General features: G+C 37.2%; 1 protein-coding gene across 1 annotated transcript in view; it reads left to right on the top strand.

Moving 5' to 3' along the window:
* Positions 1-19,691, top strand: part of AK5 (adenylate kinase 5) — a 91,690-nt gene that overhangs the window by 564 nt on the left and 71,435 nt on the right. Inside the window, exons 2-5 of the mRNA XM_034063568.1 lie at positions 1,390-1,576; positions 2,531-2,698; positions 9,029-9,198; positions 9,319-9,432. Coding sequence (XP_033919459.1) covers positions 1,390-1,576; positions 2,531-2,698; positions 9,029-9,198; positions 9,319-9,432 — 639 coding nt within the window. The remainder of the gene's footprint in view (positions 1-1,389; positions 1,577-2,530; positions 2,699-9,028; positions 9,199-9,318; positions 9,433-19,691) is intronic.

Genomic DNA, 19,691 nt, shown 5'->3' on the forward strand with positions numbered 1-19,691 from the left:
CACGGCAAAGGACCGCCGAGGAATGCGGGCGGGGGGCGTCTTCCAGGTTTTCTCCAGATTTTCATGGTTCTGGAGGAAGAAAAAACCGCACATCTGCTCAGTGAGGGTTGGTCTGGCTTCCGACAAGTTACCTGCTGCTCATGGTTGATAATTACTTCTCTGTGCAGTGTTGATTTATTTTGTTCCTAAGCAGACATCCTCCCATCTATGTAAAACACACAGAGGGACGCTTACGTGTTTTCCCTGCTCTGTTCTGAAGCTAGACATCTTTTTATGTATTTGAAAATTACAGGACATGCACCATGCTAATGTTTTACTACAGCGTTTAGAATGTGAATGGTTTAACGGGAGATGCAGACAGAACTGGTTTTCTGTAGAGGCTTAACGCTCGAGCTAGCAGTTTTTAAAAATCAGTGCACATCTGCAGAAATACTCGGGTAGTTGCTGCCATCGATACTTAAGTAGTATAGTAAGGGCAGAGGTGCATAGGAATGACATCCTATTTTATAAATTTAAATGTGTGTAAGTAATAAGTACCGTATAAAGTGTAGATAACAAGGGACTGAGGAAATCCTGAACTGGAGCTATTAATTATAATGCCAACTGTGACCCTCAAGTCTATTTGCACAAAATTTAGTAATAGCGCTAAGGAACAGAAGTCACCCTGAAAGACATTGTTAAGAGGTTAGGTGCAGTTGTCTTGTGGAGAGGTGAGATGATGACTTATGTATCACTTTGTCAAGAAAAATCAATTACTGTGCGTCAGAGAAGGGCCTGACATTCCTTCCTTCTTTCACACTCCAGATAATGCTTATAGGTGTGACTAGTGCAGAATTCATAACATACACAGGGGTGTTCTAGTGGCTGGGAATTTCTTGTCAATTAGATCTGGCAGCACCTATGAACTTTGGGGGTGGGGTTTTTCCCCTGATACTGATCAAGATGAGATTTGAGTATTTCTCTTGATTTTTCATTATTTAAGTGTTGATTCAAGAATACAGATAGTGGGTGCACTGGTCTTTAAGGAAAAGATATATTTTAGTGGTGTATTAGGCTACACAGAGTATGTAACTTTTGAGGATGGTTTGTGCATTGCCTATGTGTAGATTTGCCAGGTGTAGTTCTAAGAAAAATGTAGGGAACTTTTTACTATTTTCAGGTTTGATCACAGTGTAAAGAGGCAAATATAAAGACAAAGGTGCAAGCTTCCTGTCTGAATCATTTTTGTGACATTGCCAAACCGAACTAACAGGCCTCACTCTCACACATTTGCTTGAAATGGAGAGTCTGAATGTACAAGGAATATGGGGTTTCTCTGTGTAAAGTCAAAGTGCTTGTTTTTTCCTGGCATCTGTCATTATACTGTGTATTTCTGATCTTACGTTGCAGAGCCTGTTGAATGGATTAATGTGTTACAAACCTGATGACCCAATTGAATATCTGGAAAGCTGTTTGCAAAAAGTGAAAGAGCTTGGAGGGCCAGAAAAAGTGAAATGGGACACTTTTGTCAGTCCAGAAAAGAAGACCCTGCCCCCACTCAATGGAGGACAACCCAGGAGGTCTTTTTTCAGAAACGGTAATATATTAAATATAAAAATTATTGTATTTCTTGCACTGTGGGTGGTTTTACATCCACTACTGAATTATTTTATACTTACTTCTATACCAGATCAAGATATAAGATCAGGATTCAAGAGTTCTCTTTCCTTGAGTTTTGGCGTTTGCTTTTCTCCTCCATAACGGATGCTATTCAGGAGAGGAAATTGTGATCTTTTGCAGCCTAATTCCGAATGTTTGCAGTGTGAATGTTTAACACAGTAGTGGAGAGATTTCTCGTATCCTCCCTAAAACATTTGCAAAGATAGGGGTAAAGTTGACTCAGTGGACTTGGCTTATATCTTTACTTGGTTCTCACTGATGATGTACATACTAGCTTCAATGTGGTTACACTAGGTTGTTTTTCTAGTTTATATGAGAGCTATGTGCTAATTTACTAAGTACAGTGTAAATGATAAACTCATAGAAAAAGGTGCATCTCAGAAAATCTAAGCAAATGCTATACCACTACCTGTAATTATTTTATTTGTAATGTTAACAAAGATTAATTAGCTCATCTCTCAGTTGCCATAGTTATTCTTCCTTGCCATCCAGCATTTCATTAAAATAATTAGCAAGAATACTGTCTCTATCTCTCTGCACAACATGTATCACCAGAAGAGTTCTGCTTAGTAGTACAGGTTATTGGCTTTTCTTCTCAGAAGCCACTGCTGAACTTGGGGTGCGATGGGCAGATCTCTGCAGAAAAGCTTATGTACTGTAAAGAAACACCAAAGAAAACTGGCTTCTAGTGCTTCCAGCGTAATAAATCAGCTAAATAGAAGCAATGGATATTTACTACAGTAAGAGCAAGCACATTGTAAAATTAGGAGATATTTATGTTTATTATACTTATTTAGATCTGTGTGCACAATAGATTTTGAGTTTTCTGTGTATTTCCAAACAATTCCCTGTTTATCTTATTTTTTTACAGTGATGCCTGATAATTCGAACTTCCCGTACCGACGGTATGACCGTCTCCCTCCAATCCAACAGTTTTCCATAGAGAGTGACACCGACCTCTCTGAAACTGCTGAGCTAATTGAGGAGTACGATGTATTTGATCCTGCAAGACCTCGGCCAAAAATTATCCTTGTCATAGGTATGAAGGCAGAGTCGGTTTGACAAGATCATATCTTTGTTACTTTGCCTTTTTATTTGTGCTGCAAATACACTGAATGCCTCTATGTATTCAAATACAATTTTTCCATCTTCAATAGCAAGTGGTGCAGTTCAATTAGAGTGTGTCAGGAAGTGAAACTGTTAGTGCTGAGGATATAACATCCCTGCTGTAAGCATTTTAGATGTTACAGTGAGCACCTGTGGTCATGTTCTGTAAACTGCCTATCAGCAGCTGGAGAGCTCATGGTTTGTTTATGGAGCACATCTGCCAGTTAAATTTAAACTAAAACAAACCTGGCCCTTGCATTTCAAGACAGCTCTACCATGTGAACCATAGTGCTCCTCCAAAGTGTGATCCAGATCTGAACTAAACCACAATTGTAGTTGTACTCAAACTGGCTCACAAAAAAGGGTATTTAAAAATACTGGATAAGCCAGCTCAAAAAGGTGATAGGGAGCTGTTGACCTCTGTACTTAGAACCTTGAGAACTAATGCATGCCCAGCTGGAGTGGGCATACATGGTCACTAGTCCATTGCATTGATAAATTAACCCCTACATCTGTTTGGCGAATGAATCCTGTGCTAACTTCATGGTCAGTGAATGATGAGTTAACATTAGGTAATTGTGCTCTTTCCCCAAGTTCCCTCTCGTGTGCTGTTCAGTGTCCTTCCTAAGCAGCTGGTATTTTCCAGCCTCAGACAGGCATACAGTTTTTATTAAGAAATAGCTGCAGCATAAGTCTAAATCAACATTTTATTCTTTTTCCAAAATTTAAGCTTTCTGAATCAGTTTCTTTGTCGTCAGGCATAGTTGCCTTTTGAAATTTTATCACCAGGCCTAATTCCCTGATTCTCTGGACTATTTAAATACTTACAGCAGAGGTGTCAGGTGGTGGAGAATCACATTTTTAGCCTGTAAAGCCTTATACATATCAAAGAGAGATACTGCTTCCGTAACAGAGAATAGTATGTAGAATAGTAAAAGAGACTAGGCTCTGCATGCAGCAGTTCTTAGAAATGTAGTATTGCAATATACCAAAAACAGAAAAGCAGTCAGTTTTTTAGGTATTTCAGGTATGCAAAAAGAATTGCTTAGGTATTTCAATTTTGTTAAACTTTTGTTTCAGAATTACAAATCTCAACATGCAAACGTCTCCATGCACCTTTGACCTATAAACCTTGCAGTAGATGGAGAAGTAACACATGCCTTTCTATCTTAATTAATTAGCTAGCCTTCCTTTCATAAAGGAGAAAAACTGGCTCCTTTTCAGTGACCACAGAAGGCTCTTAAGGCATTGAAATCTATATAGGTGTGTTGCAGTAAAGTGATGAATGAAGGTTTGATCTAGGTGAGATAAAGAGAGATTGGCTTTCACCCCTGGATCTGAGTGCGGGGGTATTTGAACTTAAATCTTTGAATGCCAGCGAACAGACTATGGATTTTACAGAGCTTTTCTTCCCCCATTTATATAGGGAACAGTATAAACAGTCTACAAAGTCTATTTCAAATTTATTTTACAAATGAGTTTCTCTCGAGTCTCTCTATTATAGTGTGATCTGTTAGAAACACAATACTATTTAGCTTAGCAGCTATTGTCCAGTTTTGCACAGTAGCAAGAAAAATTGCTCCCAGATTCCACTAGTTATTCAAAGAATAATAATATACTGAATGGAAGGGAGAAAATGAAAAAAGTGCACTATTTCAAGAGACATTCTACACAAAAAGAAGTGTTGCATATCTTTCAGTCTGCAGAAGATGACAGTGAAAACTTCAGTTACGCAAGGTTTTTATGTCTAACTAGTGATAAGTAATCATACTGACTAGCTCAGATGGTACCGGTCCCATTCATTGTTGGGGACAGAAATGAAGTTAAAGACCTGTCTTCTGCTTTGCACATTAGGTGAACTTTTCTTTAATAATGCATTAGCCCAAGATCTTTTAAATGCTTCCATAACGGTTTTTACAACTCTACTTTGTGAAATCTTATCATTCTTATAATGAACCAGGTAGCTCCAAGGCAAAAGAGGACTCACTTATAAAGGTGGGGGGAAGGATTGGGTGCTTTTGTCTGTGCTAGCAGAAAAGTCTTCTGGTGAAATATAAAGCTGTAAAGCTGCAAAGTGAGTATGTGACTAGATTTTAGGAAAACCAGATGGAACCAGCCAGGATGGCACACATCTGAATCACTGGGAAATTAAGTTTTTAAGGCATTATAACACCAGAAAACTAAATTGTGTTTACAAATGTGTTTCCTAGCAGATTTTGACACACACTTTTTTACAATTGATACAGCCTGAATGCAAAGTTCTTAAAAAAATAATTACCTGGTGACATTATCTCAGTGATTCAGTGAGTATTGTGTGCAGTTCTGGTACCCTCAACATAAAAAGGACATGGAGCTGTTAGAACAAGTTCAGAGGAGGGCCACGAGGATGATCAGGGGACTGGACCACCTCCTGTATGAAGAGAGGCTGAGAAAGTTGGGGCTGTTCAGCCTGGAGAAGAGAAGGCTGCATGGAGACCTCATAGCAGCCTTCCAGTATCTGAAGGGGGCCTACAGGGATGCTGGGGAGGGACTGTTGATTAGGGACTGTAGTGACAGGACAAGGGGTAATGGGTTGAAACTTAAACAGCAGAGGTTTAGATTGGATATGAGGAAGAAATTCTTTACTGTGAGGGTGGTGAGGCACTGGAATGGGTTGCCCAGGGAGGTTGTGAATGCTCCATCCCTGGCAGTGTTCAAGACCAGGTTGGATGAAGCCTTGGGTGATGTGATTTAGTGTGAGGGGTCCCTGCCCATGGCAGGGGGGTTGGAACTGGATGATCTTGAGGTCCTTTCCAACCCTAACTATTCTATGATTCTATGTTTTTAAACTGCATTTAATAAAAATATATTAGTGAATATTAAAGACTATATTTTCCTTTACAATCAAAGTTTAAAGTACAGATCAAAGTTAGCACTGTCAGCCAGCGGCTGGCCAGTTGGTTTAAATCCATTTACAGACCTAGACTAAAATAAGTACTTTAGTAAAACTTTTGGGGCCTACAAATCATCACTTGAAACCAGTTAGAAAACATAATTTTAGATGCTGCAAATGTTCGCTAGTCTAGACATCTTCAAAGAAATATGTAAAATCATCACATTCTTCTTGAATAATGTATAATCTCAGACTAAGTTAAAAGAATGAAAAACAAAAGTGATTTTTTGTAAACAGTTTTTCAGTATGATTTATTGAACAGTCAGGAATGGATATATAGTTCAATAAATTACAGAGATTTGCTGTGGGAAGTAATTTTGTCCTATTACTTTCCTCTTATTTTATTACCTGAATGTTTCCCCTTACCTTGTAAATGGGTAATTGCACTTAGGGATTATCCATAGAGGGATATTTTTGGATTAGAAAACCTAAATATGTGAGAAGTTTGTGAACATTAAAGCAAATACTTTATTAGTTTTTTTCTGCTTGAAATTCAAAGTGCCAGACTACGCTTTTTTCTTTGCTTCTAATGGCAAAGCAAAGCTCTCCCTGACAGAAGTGTGAAGTCTGTCTACTTGGTTTCAAAAAGTTTTTTTCAGCTATTTGATGGTTTTACAGAGACTGACGTTTTTTCAAGTAACAGTAATGTTTTTTTCTGACATCTTTTGTATTGTTGTTGGAATGCAGATACTATTTTCCTTGTCAAATTTTCTATTTCTAATTTTCTACATTACCTATATATCTTTTCCATCTTTATTTTCTGGGATGCAACACAGTCTGTTTCAAACGTGTCATGAGTCTTTGGGGAAGTAAACTGAATTTCCTTCCTTAGAAGCTCTGTATCTGCAGGAATTATGCACAGCATTGGCTCCAGTATGTTTTATAAACCCTTTGCTCTGAAGCACAGTTGCTACCAACTGCCTCTTTTCTCCAGTAGCTAGGTCTATTGCCAGCAAATAATGCTGCTTAAATTTATGGTAATAAACAATACCCGTATGTATAAACATATGTGTACACACATATGTAAGATACATTATTTTTGTGTTATGCTCAGTAGATTTCTGTATGTGGCTTTGTATAGAGAGAGGATTGCTTTTGGAAATCTTTACAACAGAGTGAATTCCAGTAAAGAGTAATAATCCTATTCACTCACCTGGAAAAATTTGCTCCATACAAAAATGGCAGCAATCATCAATTAGCTGCATGTTTAGTGCTGTTGTTTTCATCCATGTGAGAAAAAATGACATTGGGAATCATTTACTCCAAACCTGCTATCATTCCAGATTATTGAAAACCTATTATAAACTGTAAACTACATGGAATTATCTTGTTTGAACGTTTGTCATACAGGGATGAAACACAATGTGAGGTTTGGTGAAATGCATTTATCATGGAGAAGGCTGAGCGTGCCATTAGAGGGAGCGGGGAGAGCTGAAGCAGAATTGCTTTGTGGCCACTTAAGTGGAGGAAATTATTCCTGGTATATCAGATGCTTGCATATCTGCAAAAAGGAAACATCCTTTAGTCTAACGAAGAAAACTAAACAGTCTATGAAAGAAAGAGTTCAAACTGGAAAAACTAAGCCCATCTAAATCACCTGGAAGAATTGAAATGCAAGATTAGCTATAAAACGTGACATAATCTGCTGAAAGAAGAGAAACAGCAAGTGAAGTGAATGAGGAGAAAATATTTTTCAGTTGTAATTTTACTGTACAGAGATAAGATACAGTTTTTCTTTCATTTCTTTGCTTGTGTGTTTTAAGAACACCTGTAGCTGTATTGGTAGCTGGTCGTTCCAAATAAATGCTTATATTTGCATTTATCTTAACCTGGCTTGATTTAAGCATTATTTAAACTAATTGGGTAATGCTAAAGCCTTTTTTTTCTCAAGGGTAGAAGTAAAGTGTGAGCAGGGTATAGGAACACCTTAAGAACACACAGTTTTCCCTGCACGTTCTCTTTAAGTGGGTCCCAATCTGAGTTACAAAGACCAGATAGAGAGTTACCATCACAGCAACGGGATACAGAATAGTTCCTAGTGACTACTGGTAATGCTGAAAGCTCTCTGACATGTAATATTTGGGCATGGGTTTGAATCTGATTACACAGAGTGTCACAACTGTATTATGAAGAAATACTGCAAAGCTTGTCCTGCAGTCAAATCTATACTATGCCTAAAAGCTATTTATGGGAATAATAGATAATAAAAGAAACAATGTGATTACTAACAAGAAGCTCAGCTCATTGGATTCATATTTACTTTCATTACATTGTTGTATTTTTTAAAGTTAATAGAAAATGGGTATTTTTAATAAATTTTAAGTCTTTGGTACTTGAAATAAAATTCAATGTTCTTACACACAGTTCTCCATAATACAGCTACTAGTGTTGGGAATTAATATAAAAACATTTGCTTGGTTTTGCTTTGTTACACTGTTCAGTAACATGCTTGTCTATATATAAGCATTTCCTTTAATCAAAACAGTCTCCTGATTTTACATCCTGCATTACAGTTTCTCTGTTCCTCACATCATAGCGTGCCCTTTTAGTTCAGACATAGTGTCTGATTTGTTTTTACATGCATTCTTGATTATGCTGTCCAGCTGACCTTTGCTTCAACATTTCTCACTATATAATGTATCTGTTTTCTGTGGTTTCAATATCTGCTCTTCCTGTGTTATACTGAAGGGTCTCTTTATTCAAGTTGTCCAGCAAGCTGAACCTAACAGATTGCTTCTCTGTCAGATGCTTCAAGCATCAATACCAGAAGTATGCGTAGTTCAATAAAAGTCTTTGTACGAAATCACTATGGAAACATCTCAGCTGATTATTTAATATTTTTCTGTATTTTAAAATTAGAAAACCTCAGAAACTCATGCAAGCATATTTAGGAGCAGATTTTATTAGTTCCATTTCTTGACTAGTCCATTGATTTAATTGTCTCATTTAATCAAGTATGATTCTTACTGACATGAATACACTTCAGACTATCTGGTTCTCTTTGGATTCACAGAGGTCAAGAAGGGACCAGTTCATTGTCTCTTCCTCTACTACAAATCAAGAAAAATTCCTTTCCAGGAGCAGCTTTAGAATGAGGTCAGGTCTAAAAGAGTGTGTTTGGGTTTAATTCACAAGTAGATTTATATTCCTTTTTTTACTTCATTTTGCAAACTCTTATCTTTGCAATCAGGTGGATGACACCCATTTCTATGACTGGTAACAAGTCATGCAACTGTGAAATTTGCTCTGATAACGGTTGGAAAGATTTCACGTGTGATTGGGTACTTCAGATGAAAGGCTATCTAATGTTTTGTTCATAATTAACAATAGGTGGCCCGGGAAGTGGTAAAGGAACACAGAGTTTGAAAATAGCAGAACGTTACGGATTTAACTACATATCAGTTGGTGAATTGTTAAGGAAGAAGATACACAGCACAAGCAGCAATAGAAAATGGAGTCTAATTGCCAAAATAATTACTACTGGAGAACTGGCCCCTCAGGTACAGTGTATCCTGTGTTAATGTTTACTTTTCAAAGATTTATACATGCTGTATTAATGTGCACCATCAAGAAAACCTCCTTTACAATATGAAATAAATAACTTCTTTTCTCTGTGTAAGGAAACAACCATAACTGAGATAAAGCAGAGATTAATGCAGATCCCTGATGAAGAGGGTATAGTCATCGATGGATTTCCAAGAGATGTTGCCCAGGCAATCTCCTTTGAGGACCAAGTAAGAGATTGTTTTTATACTTAAAATAACTTACGTAACTTTACAACACTAAAGCTTCTTGAAGTCATCAGTCACAGCCAGATTCCAAGAAAGGCTAGATGTTATTTCTAACTGAGCATTGCTCTTTAAATCCTTGCAAGCTCATAATTATAGGTTGACAAAATGTTATTCTTTTGCTTTATGTTATATTGTGTCCTGGCTAAAGGCAGAATATTTTGTAAAAAGGCAAGGTGAAAACTAATAATCCAAGCCTCTTGTCTCAGCTATGAAAATCTCGTCTCAAGATGAAGAAAAAAATAACATCAAGTCTAACAGTTCCTATTTTTTGTATCTTAGTGATTTAGAAAGGGAATATTTCCATATCTATTTGTCAATTTAATCTACATTGAGAGAAACATACTTAAATCAATATATATCTTCACAACGCTTTTAATCGCAAGTTTATTATAGTGCATTGTAAAGACTGGAATAAAGGGTTAAAACTGCCCACGTTCTGCAGATTTTTGTAAACTAGAAATGATGCTCTTTTCTTAGAAATTCAGATCATTTTGGTAACTCTAAACTACAATTCTAAAGTTTAGTCAGCTAAAACTGTATTCCCAAGTTCTACTCACATGTTGTTTTCATGCGTGTATTTTAAACTAATCTAAAAATACTTAAATTCAGTGTAAAAACAAACAGCTTATGTCATTTTCTGATCAAACACTGGTCACAAGTAAAGGCTGCGGTTTCAGTGATGAATTTTTAGAGTGCGTCATGCAGAGAGTCACAAATTCTGGTGTACCACCATTTCTGTTCTTTGAGTTCGTAGTGGCATTGCCAAGACAGAAATAACAAAACAAAGCAGCCAATGAGGCATTTCATTAGTGTGCTTTTATAAGGTGTTATTCTGGGCAAAATATAGAAGACTAAATAGAGGAAATTAAAGGAAACAGACAAAATAGTTATTACAGAAAATAGTCAATGGTTGCCAACTATATCTGTTTACAATCAACAAAAGATTGACTATTTTATAAGTGAAACATCAGAAATTTGGGCTTAATGGTCACTTGTTTGTCCAGTATATTATGTGATAGTGTGACTTAAGTGCATTTCTTGGTGCTATAATTTTGTGATGAAATTTTATGAAAGAATGGGGGATGTGAAACAGGAAGAACTGACAGGAATTAAATTAAATGCTTTGAGTTATCCTAGGGTCAGATTCTCTTTCTACAAAGGAAAAGCAGTTAAACATTTGCACACCCATCACAGGGTCCATTAGTAATACCACCAAGAAATGGAGTCCAGGAGGTAACAGAAAAAGCTCAGGCAGTGCTGTAGAAGAGGAGGGAGATGAGTACTATATTTCATATATGTTTGAACCTTCCCTTTGTACATTTCTAATATTTTTTATAGTATTTCCTCATTTAACGTCAAACATTCTCCTCTGCCAGCCTGGTTAGCTCTTGTTGACTGTAGAAACCTACATGGAAAAAAGACTGACAGAATGACAGGTGACAGAAATCCTAAACTTTCGCTCCACCTTAGTATGTGCTATTGCTTCAGGGATGCTGTAGATTGGTTTGTTTGGGTTTGGGATTTTTTTTTTTCAGATTTAGTCATTTTAGACCCGACCATATTTTCAGAGTCCATTTGATTTCAGTCTAATGGGTTTTGCTGCATCATACTCCTTAAGGCCTGATTCTTCCTGAAAGATGGATGACCGTGTCTCTAAAAAAAATCCCAAAGCACTTTATATAAGACCACCTTTCAGCCTTATCTGTACTAAAATAAATATGGGAAAGGAAATAAAGAATCATAAAGCTTTTATACAAGCACAGGAAAGAAAATTTAGTCTATTTAAGCTCCCCCTTTTCACCTTTTTTCGCAGCTGACCTCTCACACAAGCATATGTAAAGCTGTGGAAATGAATGTCCAAAGGATGTAGATATGTCAACATAAACCATCTATTTAATCCAGTGGGATATATACAGTATTTATCTTGGATTTATATTTTAAAGAAAGAAAATATGCTTGTTTTTCTTTAAAAATTCTTTTAATAAGCCATAATGCTACACCCATAAGTAGGAAGGCCTTGTGATAAGGAAAGGGGACTATCAGCAGATGTGGTATCCATTTTCCTTCATGGGAAGAGGCTGACAGTAATCTATAGCACATCAGGTTGTTTACATTAAGCATGCTAACACTTTTAAGGCCCTCAGAGATCCCTCAATGGGAAACACAATTGAGTTGTGGAGAATTCAGTAATTAACTGTTGTGATGATTTGTGTAGGTCTGCAATTAAAAATGCTGTGGGTGTTTTCCACGGCAAGATGAGAAATAATTAGTTTTAATTTCAGTTTTGCTTAACTAATATAACTTTATAATTAGAAGACCTAGTAAGCAATGGAATTAATATCCCTCTGAAGAAAATGGTGAAATCCCACAAAATGCAAATAGTCAAATCACATTACTCTGTAATTTGTATTTCTTATTTTTACAAAGATACCCTGTGTAGAACAGAGATCTGTTGATAAAAAATTCTGAGTAAAAACTAATTCTTATTGCTAGTAATAATTTTGTCATGGGTGAATACTCTTACAGATAGTCCCTTTAAGATCATTGCATGCTTGTGTACCTTAAAACAGCAGAAAAAGTTGTACGACACAAGCCATTTTAAAGGTTACCTTTAGGGGAACTGTCAAAAGATGCATGAGGGAGGAGTTACTATTTATTTAACTTGTTTTCATCACTCATGATCCCTTCATAGCTGTTAATTGTTTTGATTTCAAGCATTCTAAAATGAAATTGTGTGCTTTTGAACAGAGACTTTATTATTTGTTCCATAAAGCAGCTAGAACACATTTGGATTTTATGATGTGAATTAAAATAATGATGGTAAGTTTGTACAAGAGTAAATAGAATATGCTGCCTTTCTCAGTTCTTTCAGCCATACAGCATATAAAGTAGATGGCAGTGGAAGGAATGAGCAGCAGAGACAAGGGTGACTGTTAGCTTATCCTTCATTATTTGAGTATGATGGAATGCATATTCATCTGTAACCCCATGTATTGTGGTTTAACCCCAGTAGGCAACTAAGCACCACTAAGCACCACACAGCCTCTTGCTCACTCCCCCGCTGTGGGATGGGGGAGAGAATCAGAAGGGTAAAAGTGAAAAACTTGTGGGCTGAGATAAAGACAGCTTAAAGCAAAAGCTGCATGCACAAGCAAAACAAAACAAGGCATTCGTTCACCACTTCCCATTGGCAGACAGGTGTTCAGTGATCTCCAGGAAAACAGGGCTCCATCACACATAACGATTACTTGGGAAGACAAAATGTCATAACTTTGAACATCCCCCCCCTTCCTTCTTCTTCCCACAGCTTTATATGCTGAGCATGATGTTATATGGTAGGTATCCCTTGGGTCAATTGGGGTCAGCTGTCCCAGCTGTGTCCCCTCTCAACTTCTTGTGCAACTCCAACCTACTCACTGGTGGGGCGGTGTGAGAAGCAGAAAAGGCCTTGACTGTACAAGCACTGCTTGGCAATAACAAAAACATCTCTGTATTATCAACACTGTTTTCAGCACAAATCCAAAACAGAGCCCATGCTAGCTAAGAAAATAAATTCCCAGCCAAAACCAGCACATCATGGAAGCTTGAAATAAGCAAAGAAGCATGCAGTTTAAAAGCAGCATTTTCCACTGTATAGCCTTTCTTCTTTGCCATTGTTTACACAAACAGAAACAAACTCCAAAAATACATATAGTAATCCCAATAATGAACTGTGGAGCAGAATATGGAGGACAAGTTATTGAACTGAATGGAAATAGAGATGAGTAATATGAGAAAATGAACATGAGCCAGCTTCAGTGTGCGCTTGCAGCCCAGAAAGCCAATCGTATCCTGGGCTGCATCAAAAGAAGTGTGACCAGCCGGGCAAAGGAGGTGATCCTGCCCCTCTACTCTGCCCTCGTGAGACCTCACCTGGAGTACTGTGTGCAGTTCTGGTGTCCTCAACATAAAAAGAACATGGAACTGTTAGAACAAGTCCAGAGGAGGCCACGAGGATGATCAGGGGACTGGAACACCTCCCGTATGAAGACAGGCTGAGAAAGTTGGGGCTGTTCAGCCTGGAGAAGAGAAGGCTGCGTGGAGACCTCATAGCAGCCTTCCAGTATCTGAAGGGGGCCTACAGGGATGCTGGGGAGGGACTATTGATTAGGGGCTGTAGTGATAGGACAAGGGGTGACGGGTTAAAACTTAAACAGGGGAAGTTTAGATTTGATATAAGGAGGAAGTTCTTTACTGTAAGGGTGGTGAGGTACTGGAATGGGTTGCCCAGGGAGGTTGTGAATTCTCCATCCCTGGCAATGTTCAAGGCCAGGTTGGACGAAGCCTTGCGTGGTATGCTTTAGTGTGAAGTGTCCCTGCCCATAGCAGGGGGATTGGAACTTGATGATCTTAAGGTCCTTTCCAACCCTAACTATTCTATGATTCTATATTCAGACAGTAATCTGAACAAATGTGAGTGAAATAGGAAGTCTGTAAACAAAACAGGCTACACAAACCTGACATCATTATAGCTCAAGAGAGCATTTCGGGTCTTCATGGATCATAAGTCTAAGTCTCTATTGTTTTATTACCCATATGTTCCTTTTTGTGAGTTATAATACAGTGGAATCAAGAAAGTATCTGAACCAAATTTCAAATAAAGGGCCAGGAAGTCAAAACTTGGAGTAGGTATTGGGTAGCCACAGTGGTCAATGAAAGGAGAACCAGGAGAGAGCTTGTACAGTTTTTGGTCTGAGCCACATCAGATCATCTCCCATTTCTCCACCAGTGCATATTGTGGAAAGCAAGTCATGACCAGCAGACAGTCAAGGCACAAAGGGAATAAAATCTGTCTTGCTCCCAAACAGTAACGCTATAGCTGCCTTCTGAATGCCGTTTACTGAACCTTTTTATGTCTATTGTTACATGGCTTTCACCAATAAGAACTATGGTGAGTTATTGTAAAGATAAACTAATTTATATTGGAAATAGTTCATCATATTAGTAGAGGAAAAGGCCAGCTAAGGTGACTGCTTTCTCTTGCAAGCACATGTAAAATCTACCTGTGCTGTATTTACAGACATCTTTAATGTAACAAATTATTTATGCTAAATTAATTCTTTCAGTTTCATGCCTCACATAGCTGTTACTGACACTTGACACTATTTAAGTTAAGCTTTCAGGATTTCTTCATTTTGTGAAAAAATCAAATGGATACCTGTATGTTTGAACTGTAGTTACAGTACCTGTCCTGCATAATGTTCTAGTATAGAAAAACAAAATAACAATGAATTATTGCGAACTTCACTTATAATTGCTCTTGGTACTACCAGCACATTTTTATCCCTTTGACTAATCCAGAAGCTGAACTTTTCTCTGTGAAAAAAAAATGTTATTTTTAGTAAACGAGTCAAAGCAAACCAACTTATGCTAACATTCCCAAACATAGGTATAGCTAAAAGATGACTATTTCTTCCTTATTATGTTGCCAAACCCTTGTGCGGACACTAAGTTCTCAATGTGTTGCTAGGCAGAATTGTATTAAAGCACATTGCATTTCAATGACTGAAGTGCCTAAGATAAAGCAAAGTATCATTTGCAGCACTCCCAGTATTTCTTTTTCTGCTCATATCTAGAAACCAGAAGTAATAAACACTGCTTCCAAGCAATAACGTCAATGTGGTAAGTAGATTAAAAAGCACTTTACACATCTGAGGAATTTTACATTTGAATTGATTCTTTTTTTCCCCTCTTAGTGTTATTAATATCACTGTTTCTATATCTATATCTCTTGAGAAGGCAAGAAGTCGTTAAGATGGTATCAGTGATGCTTTCAGATTTTCAGCAGTGCTTGCCAACCAGCAGCAACAACTGCTATTCTGGTCAGTCACACCAGCTTCCTTTCTTAATGGTCTGTTCCTCATTGCAGACTCATTGCAGCCTGTGAGAACTCAAAGCTGTGAGCATTGCAGTTTCCTGTGAGTTTGAGTTTTCTTTGAGCTTCTTATTTGAGCTGTATTTTTCTCTTTGAAAACTGAATATTTGACATATAATTTCTCTCACTGGAAGTCTTGGATTGTTGCCAACCCCTCACCCTCATTTCTTAATTTCAGAAAGTAATCAATACCACTAACACTTTAATAGGGGTCTTTTTAATAAAGCCCCAAAGTCATTTAAGTATAAGAATCTCAGCTCTCACTTTAAAACAAAGTTCCAGGCAGTGATGATTGTGGAATAAGAGTGAAAACATGAATTTTAATGTCATAAAAGCAAAGAGAACTTCCAGTTTATATATTTGTTTTAAATATATGATAATTTCTGGGTTGTGGTAATTTTGAAATCTTTCTGTGTAGCAGCGCAGATTTAATGCTGATTTATTTAGCCTTTCAGTTTGAGCATAGACATAAAGCTATCCTAAACCATGAATTACTAATGTATCCATGATCTCTGTTGAGTGCAAATAGTACAAAGGTGTTTAGATTCCAAACACACATTCAAAAGTGCCAAGGAGAAAATGGTTTATTTACCATTAACCTGTCAGCTTGAAATTCAGCAAGTCAGCTACAGTACCAGCATGCTCAAGCATGCTAAGCATCTTCCTCTCCAGAAGCACTGTAATGAAATGCCTCTGAGTGGTGTATTGAACTCAAATGACTTGTGAAGAAGAAACTGTAGTTTGACTTTGTATGTAATCTCTCACAGGGCAGTGTTCTTACCCTTCCCAGTAGAAATAATTTCTCACTTCAGTATTTTCCAGTTAATTTCAATTACTGCTTTAGTTTGGAGGGTTTTTTCCCACTTCCAGTCATTCATACATAACTTCTGATTGCAGCATTTCCTTCACCAATATTAACATTTACTTTCAATAAATACAGATGAAATTTGCTTAAAATGTATTAGTTGTAAGTTTTGTTAATAGTGATATGAAATGTGGAAAAGGTACTAGAATTAAATATTCATTAATGAGTATAATTACATTCCTTGATAAAGGACAGCTTTTGTAGAAATTATCTTAAAAATATTTTTGTGTTAAATGGCCCGGGTGACAAGACTATATTTGAAGAGGTAAATCTTAATTTAAATAATGAAGAGGCAGTAGATTTTACTGATTCTTAGTTTAAAATGTCCTGAAGACATTTATATTCATAAATACACTACACCTACAAAGAAGAACTAGTTAATCATGGCTGTGATATAAGTTACCTTTTTTTAACTCACCAATGTATTCCTCATGAAAATTATTATGGAAAGTAATTGTGCTAAAGTAGAACTACGTAGATGTCAATATATAGGATGCTGGGAAAAACTGACTTGTACTTTCACAGTCTCACAGGTTAAGGACAGTAGTATTATTCCTCCAAGTCCAATACTTGAACCTCAAAACAGAAGTGACGTCAGCTGTCCCCTCAAAGTTTGATGTAGGTGTTTGACCTGTATGTAGGCAGCTAACCTATGACTGTCTGCCAAGCTCATGCTCTGCAAAGAGCTTCTTGTAGGAAACCTGCCCTGTCACTGGCCAGGAGTGTGGGCTCCAGAACAGCTAGAAAAATGAATGCAGCCTTTCTGTGAATCTTCTTAAGGATCTCTTCTATGCAATAGGTTTTTGTTCTGGTAAAGGTTTTTTTTTTCTCCCATCATGGTCTGTGTGTCTTCTTCATTTCATTCCCTCCTCAATTTCTATCTCCCTTCTCCCAAATCTCCACTTAATTGTTCCAGGCTGATAGCCTCAGGTACAGTCTCCTACCAGATCTACGTACCCAGTCATCTGTATGAGTTGGAGGGCTAGCATATCAGCTATCTGCACTGCTCTGGTTGCTTTCATTCATTCTCCTTGGCTCTGTGAGTTTTACATTGCTTTCTTAAAGCCAAACTTGAGCAGGAAGCCTGTGGAATTGTCATACTGTCTGTATTCTCCCCTGGAAGGTAGTACATTCTCCTGCTTCAATTTTCTGATGGGTATGAGATCCTAGACCTCAGGTTTCCTATTTTTCTGACAAGGACTGCTAGCCAAACTAGCCAAAGGAGAGCTCAACACTTTTCAGTTCTTAATCCTCAGAAGAGCAGATGGAGGTGCCTGCTGTGCAGTTTTGAACCAGAGGTCTGCTTAGGCCTTTCTTTTTAGCTTTAACATTTGCAGACAGGGATTCCTATTGACTAGCTGCACTACACAGATGAAAATCTGTTCTCCCTAAAGACACCTGCTGCTCTTAATCAATTATTAGGGGGCCTAATTATGTAGCCTGGGCAATCTTCTGGAAGCTTATTTCTTAGGCAGTGTGAATATGGTTCAAAAGCAGCTACTTGAGAAAAAAAAATCTATGAGCAGGATTCATTCTTTGACAACATAATTCTTTATTTTACTTTTCTAAACCAAGAAAAAAACTATGCAAACAGTCTAGTAACCTAGCAGAGATGGAACTATAAAAAGCAATTCAGTAATTACAAGGGAGAGCATCCATACAATGGACATAAGCTATCTTGCTAGTAACCTTTATCAATTAGAATAAAGTGCACTGTTAAATTAATGACAGTTGTTCATGAGCTGTCAGATGAGTTTTCTCAGGAGTATCTAGTAGAACACACCAGGAATTAAGAAACACAGCATTTTTGTCTAGTGCCTAATGAGGAATAATGAGAGAGAATGTAGTCATCTAATTTCTAGCAAACAACCACACTACTCTCACTAACAAGAGGAGATACAGAAAATATCCCTAGAGAAAACATCTTTCCACTTACTGTTTTACGTCAATAGCACCACCAACTTGCATGGGATTACTCTCAATTTACTCCTAGTTCCAGTTTAAGAAGGATATTCAGACCAAAGAGAGTAGTATTTACTTACTTATATATACTAGTCTAAAAAATGAGAGGATGTACCCACCCATTTTATTCTGAGTTGATGCCATACGTTCTATGTCCCATTTAAAATTCAGAAGGTTGTAAATAACCTGTGTGTTCCCATAGGCAAAGATTCTGCCTTCTGCTGAGTTCCAGTTAGTAACTAGTCAAATTTCTTTCCCTGAACCCCAAAGTCCTTCCTCACGTGCATTTCTGGACATGAAAAAGAGTATGCTATGGAAAATTAGTGATGGAATCTGTGCTGGTTCTGTACACCTCTTCAACAAGCTGAGTCTCAGAATAAAACTTATTCCCTAGCCATAAAAATTCCACAAGAGTTAGTTCTGAGTTTAAAAAATAGGTTTGGGTTTGTTGGGTTTTTTTAAAATGAGTCATAAAAAGCCCTTTGTTAGAAAAAGGCAATTTTTTACTTATATTTACACAGGAGAACTAGATGTTCCTCAGGATGTAATCCCAGATGTCCATATGTTCACACTAGACTGTTTCTTTCCAACTTAAAGGTATTTCTAAGCTTATCTTGCAGACACGTGAAGTTGAGGTAAGTGGAAGTAGCGTGGTTCCTGAAAACAGGAGTGAATTATCAATAACATTATAAGCGTTTATGCTGCAGGTTGTAAATGCATGTAAAAGAAATATATTAAGTGCTGTTAGGTCTGACTACCTATGGGTATAGAAGAGATGTTGCCCTTTCGGGCATCTAAAATGAAGCAGAGGCTTGTGTTTATTAAATGGTTTTCAGCTACTTTCTTATGATAAAAATGAATATTCTTCAGGTTTAATTCATAGAGATATCACATAATCAAAATCTGCTTTGTCTTCCTACCTCAAATATGTTTGAATTACCTATTTTTCCACTTCAAGGGAAAACCTTCTAGACAATACTTCATTTGAAACTAGGCTTCTTGAACTGAGAATTTTAAACCATTGTTTTCATGACATTTTATTTCTGTGAGTAAAATACATTTCAAATTAGCAAAGCTAGAGTGTTAGAAAAAAATAGTTTTAGTTCCTGGGATTCTGATACTGTCCTTTGTATTGCTGCTGTAACTAGTAAAAAAATTAAGAACAGCAGTGCTCACCTGCTGTAGAGAACTTTCCATTTTAAAAAGCAATAGAAAATAATTAAAAACAATTAATTGATTTTCCACAATAATTACTGTGTTCTACCTTATTATTATCCCCGTTTTACAATGCACTGTGCATGCTTTCCAATTTTTTTTCAAAAGGAACTGACCTGTGAGGCCAGTGCCATTTCTGGGAAGAAGCAAATGAGAATCTGCACACCTGATGGTGGTGTTCATATCCTTCCCTTGCTGTGGGGCTGCACTTATTCAGACACAGTTTCTTTAAAGAACTGAGACTGA

The sequence above is a fragment of the Melopsittacus undulatus genome, chromosome 6 (assembly GCF_012275295.1).
Source record: "Melopsittacus undulatus isolate bMelUnd1 chromosome 6, bMelUnd1.mat.Z, whole genome shotgun sequence".
Classification (NCBI taxonomy): Eukaryota; Metazoa; Chordata; class Aves; order Psittaciformes; family Psittaculidae; genus Melopsittacus; species Melopsittacus undulatus.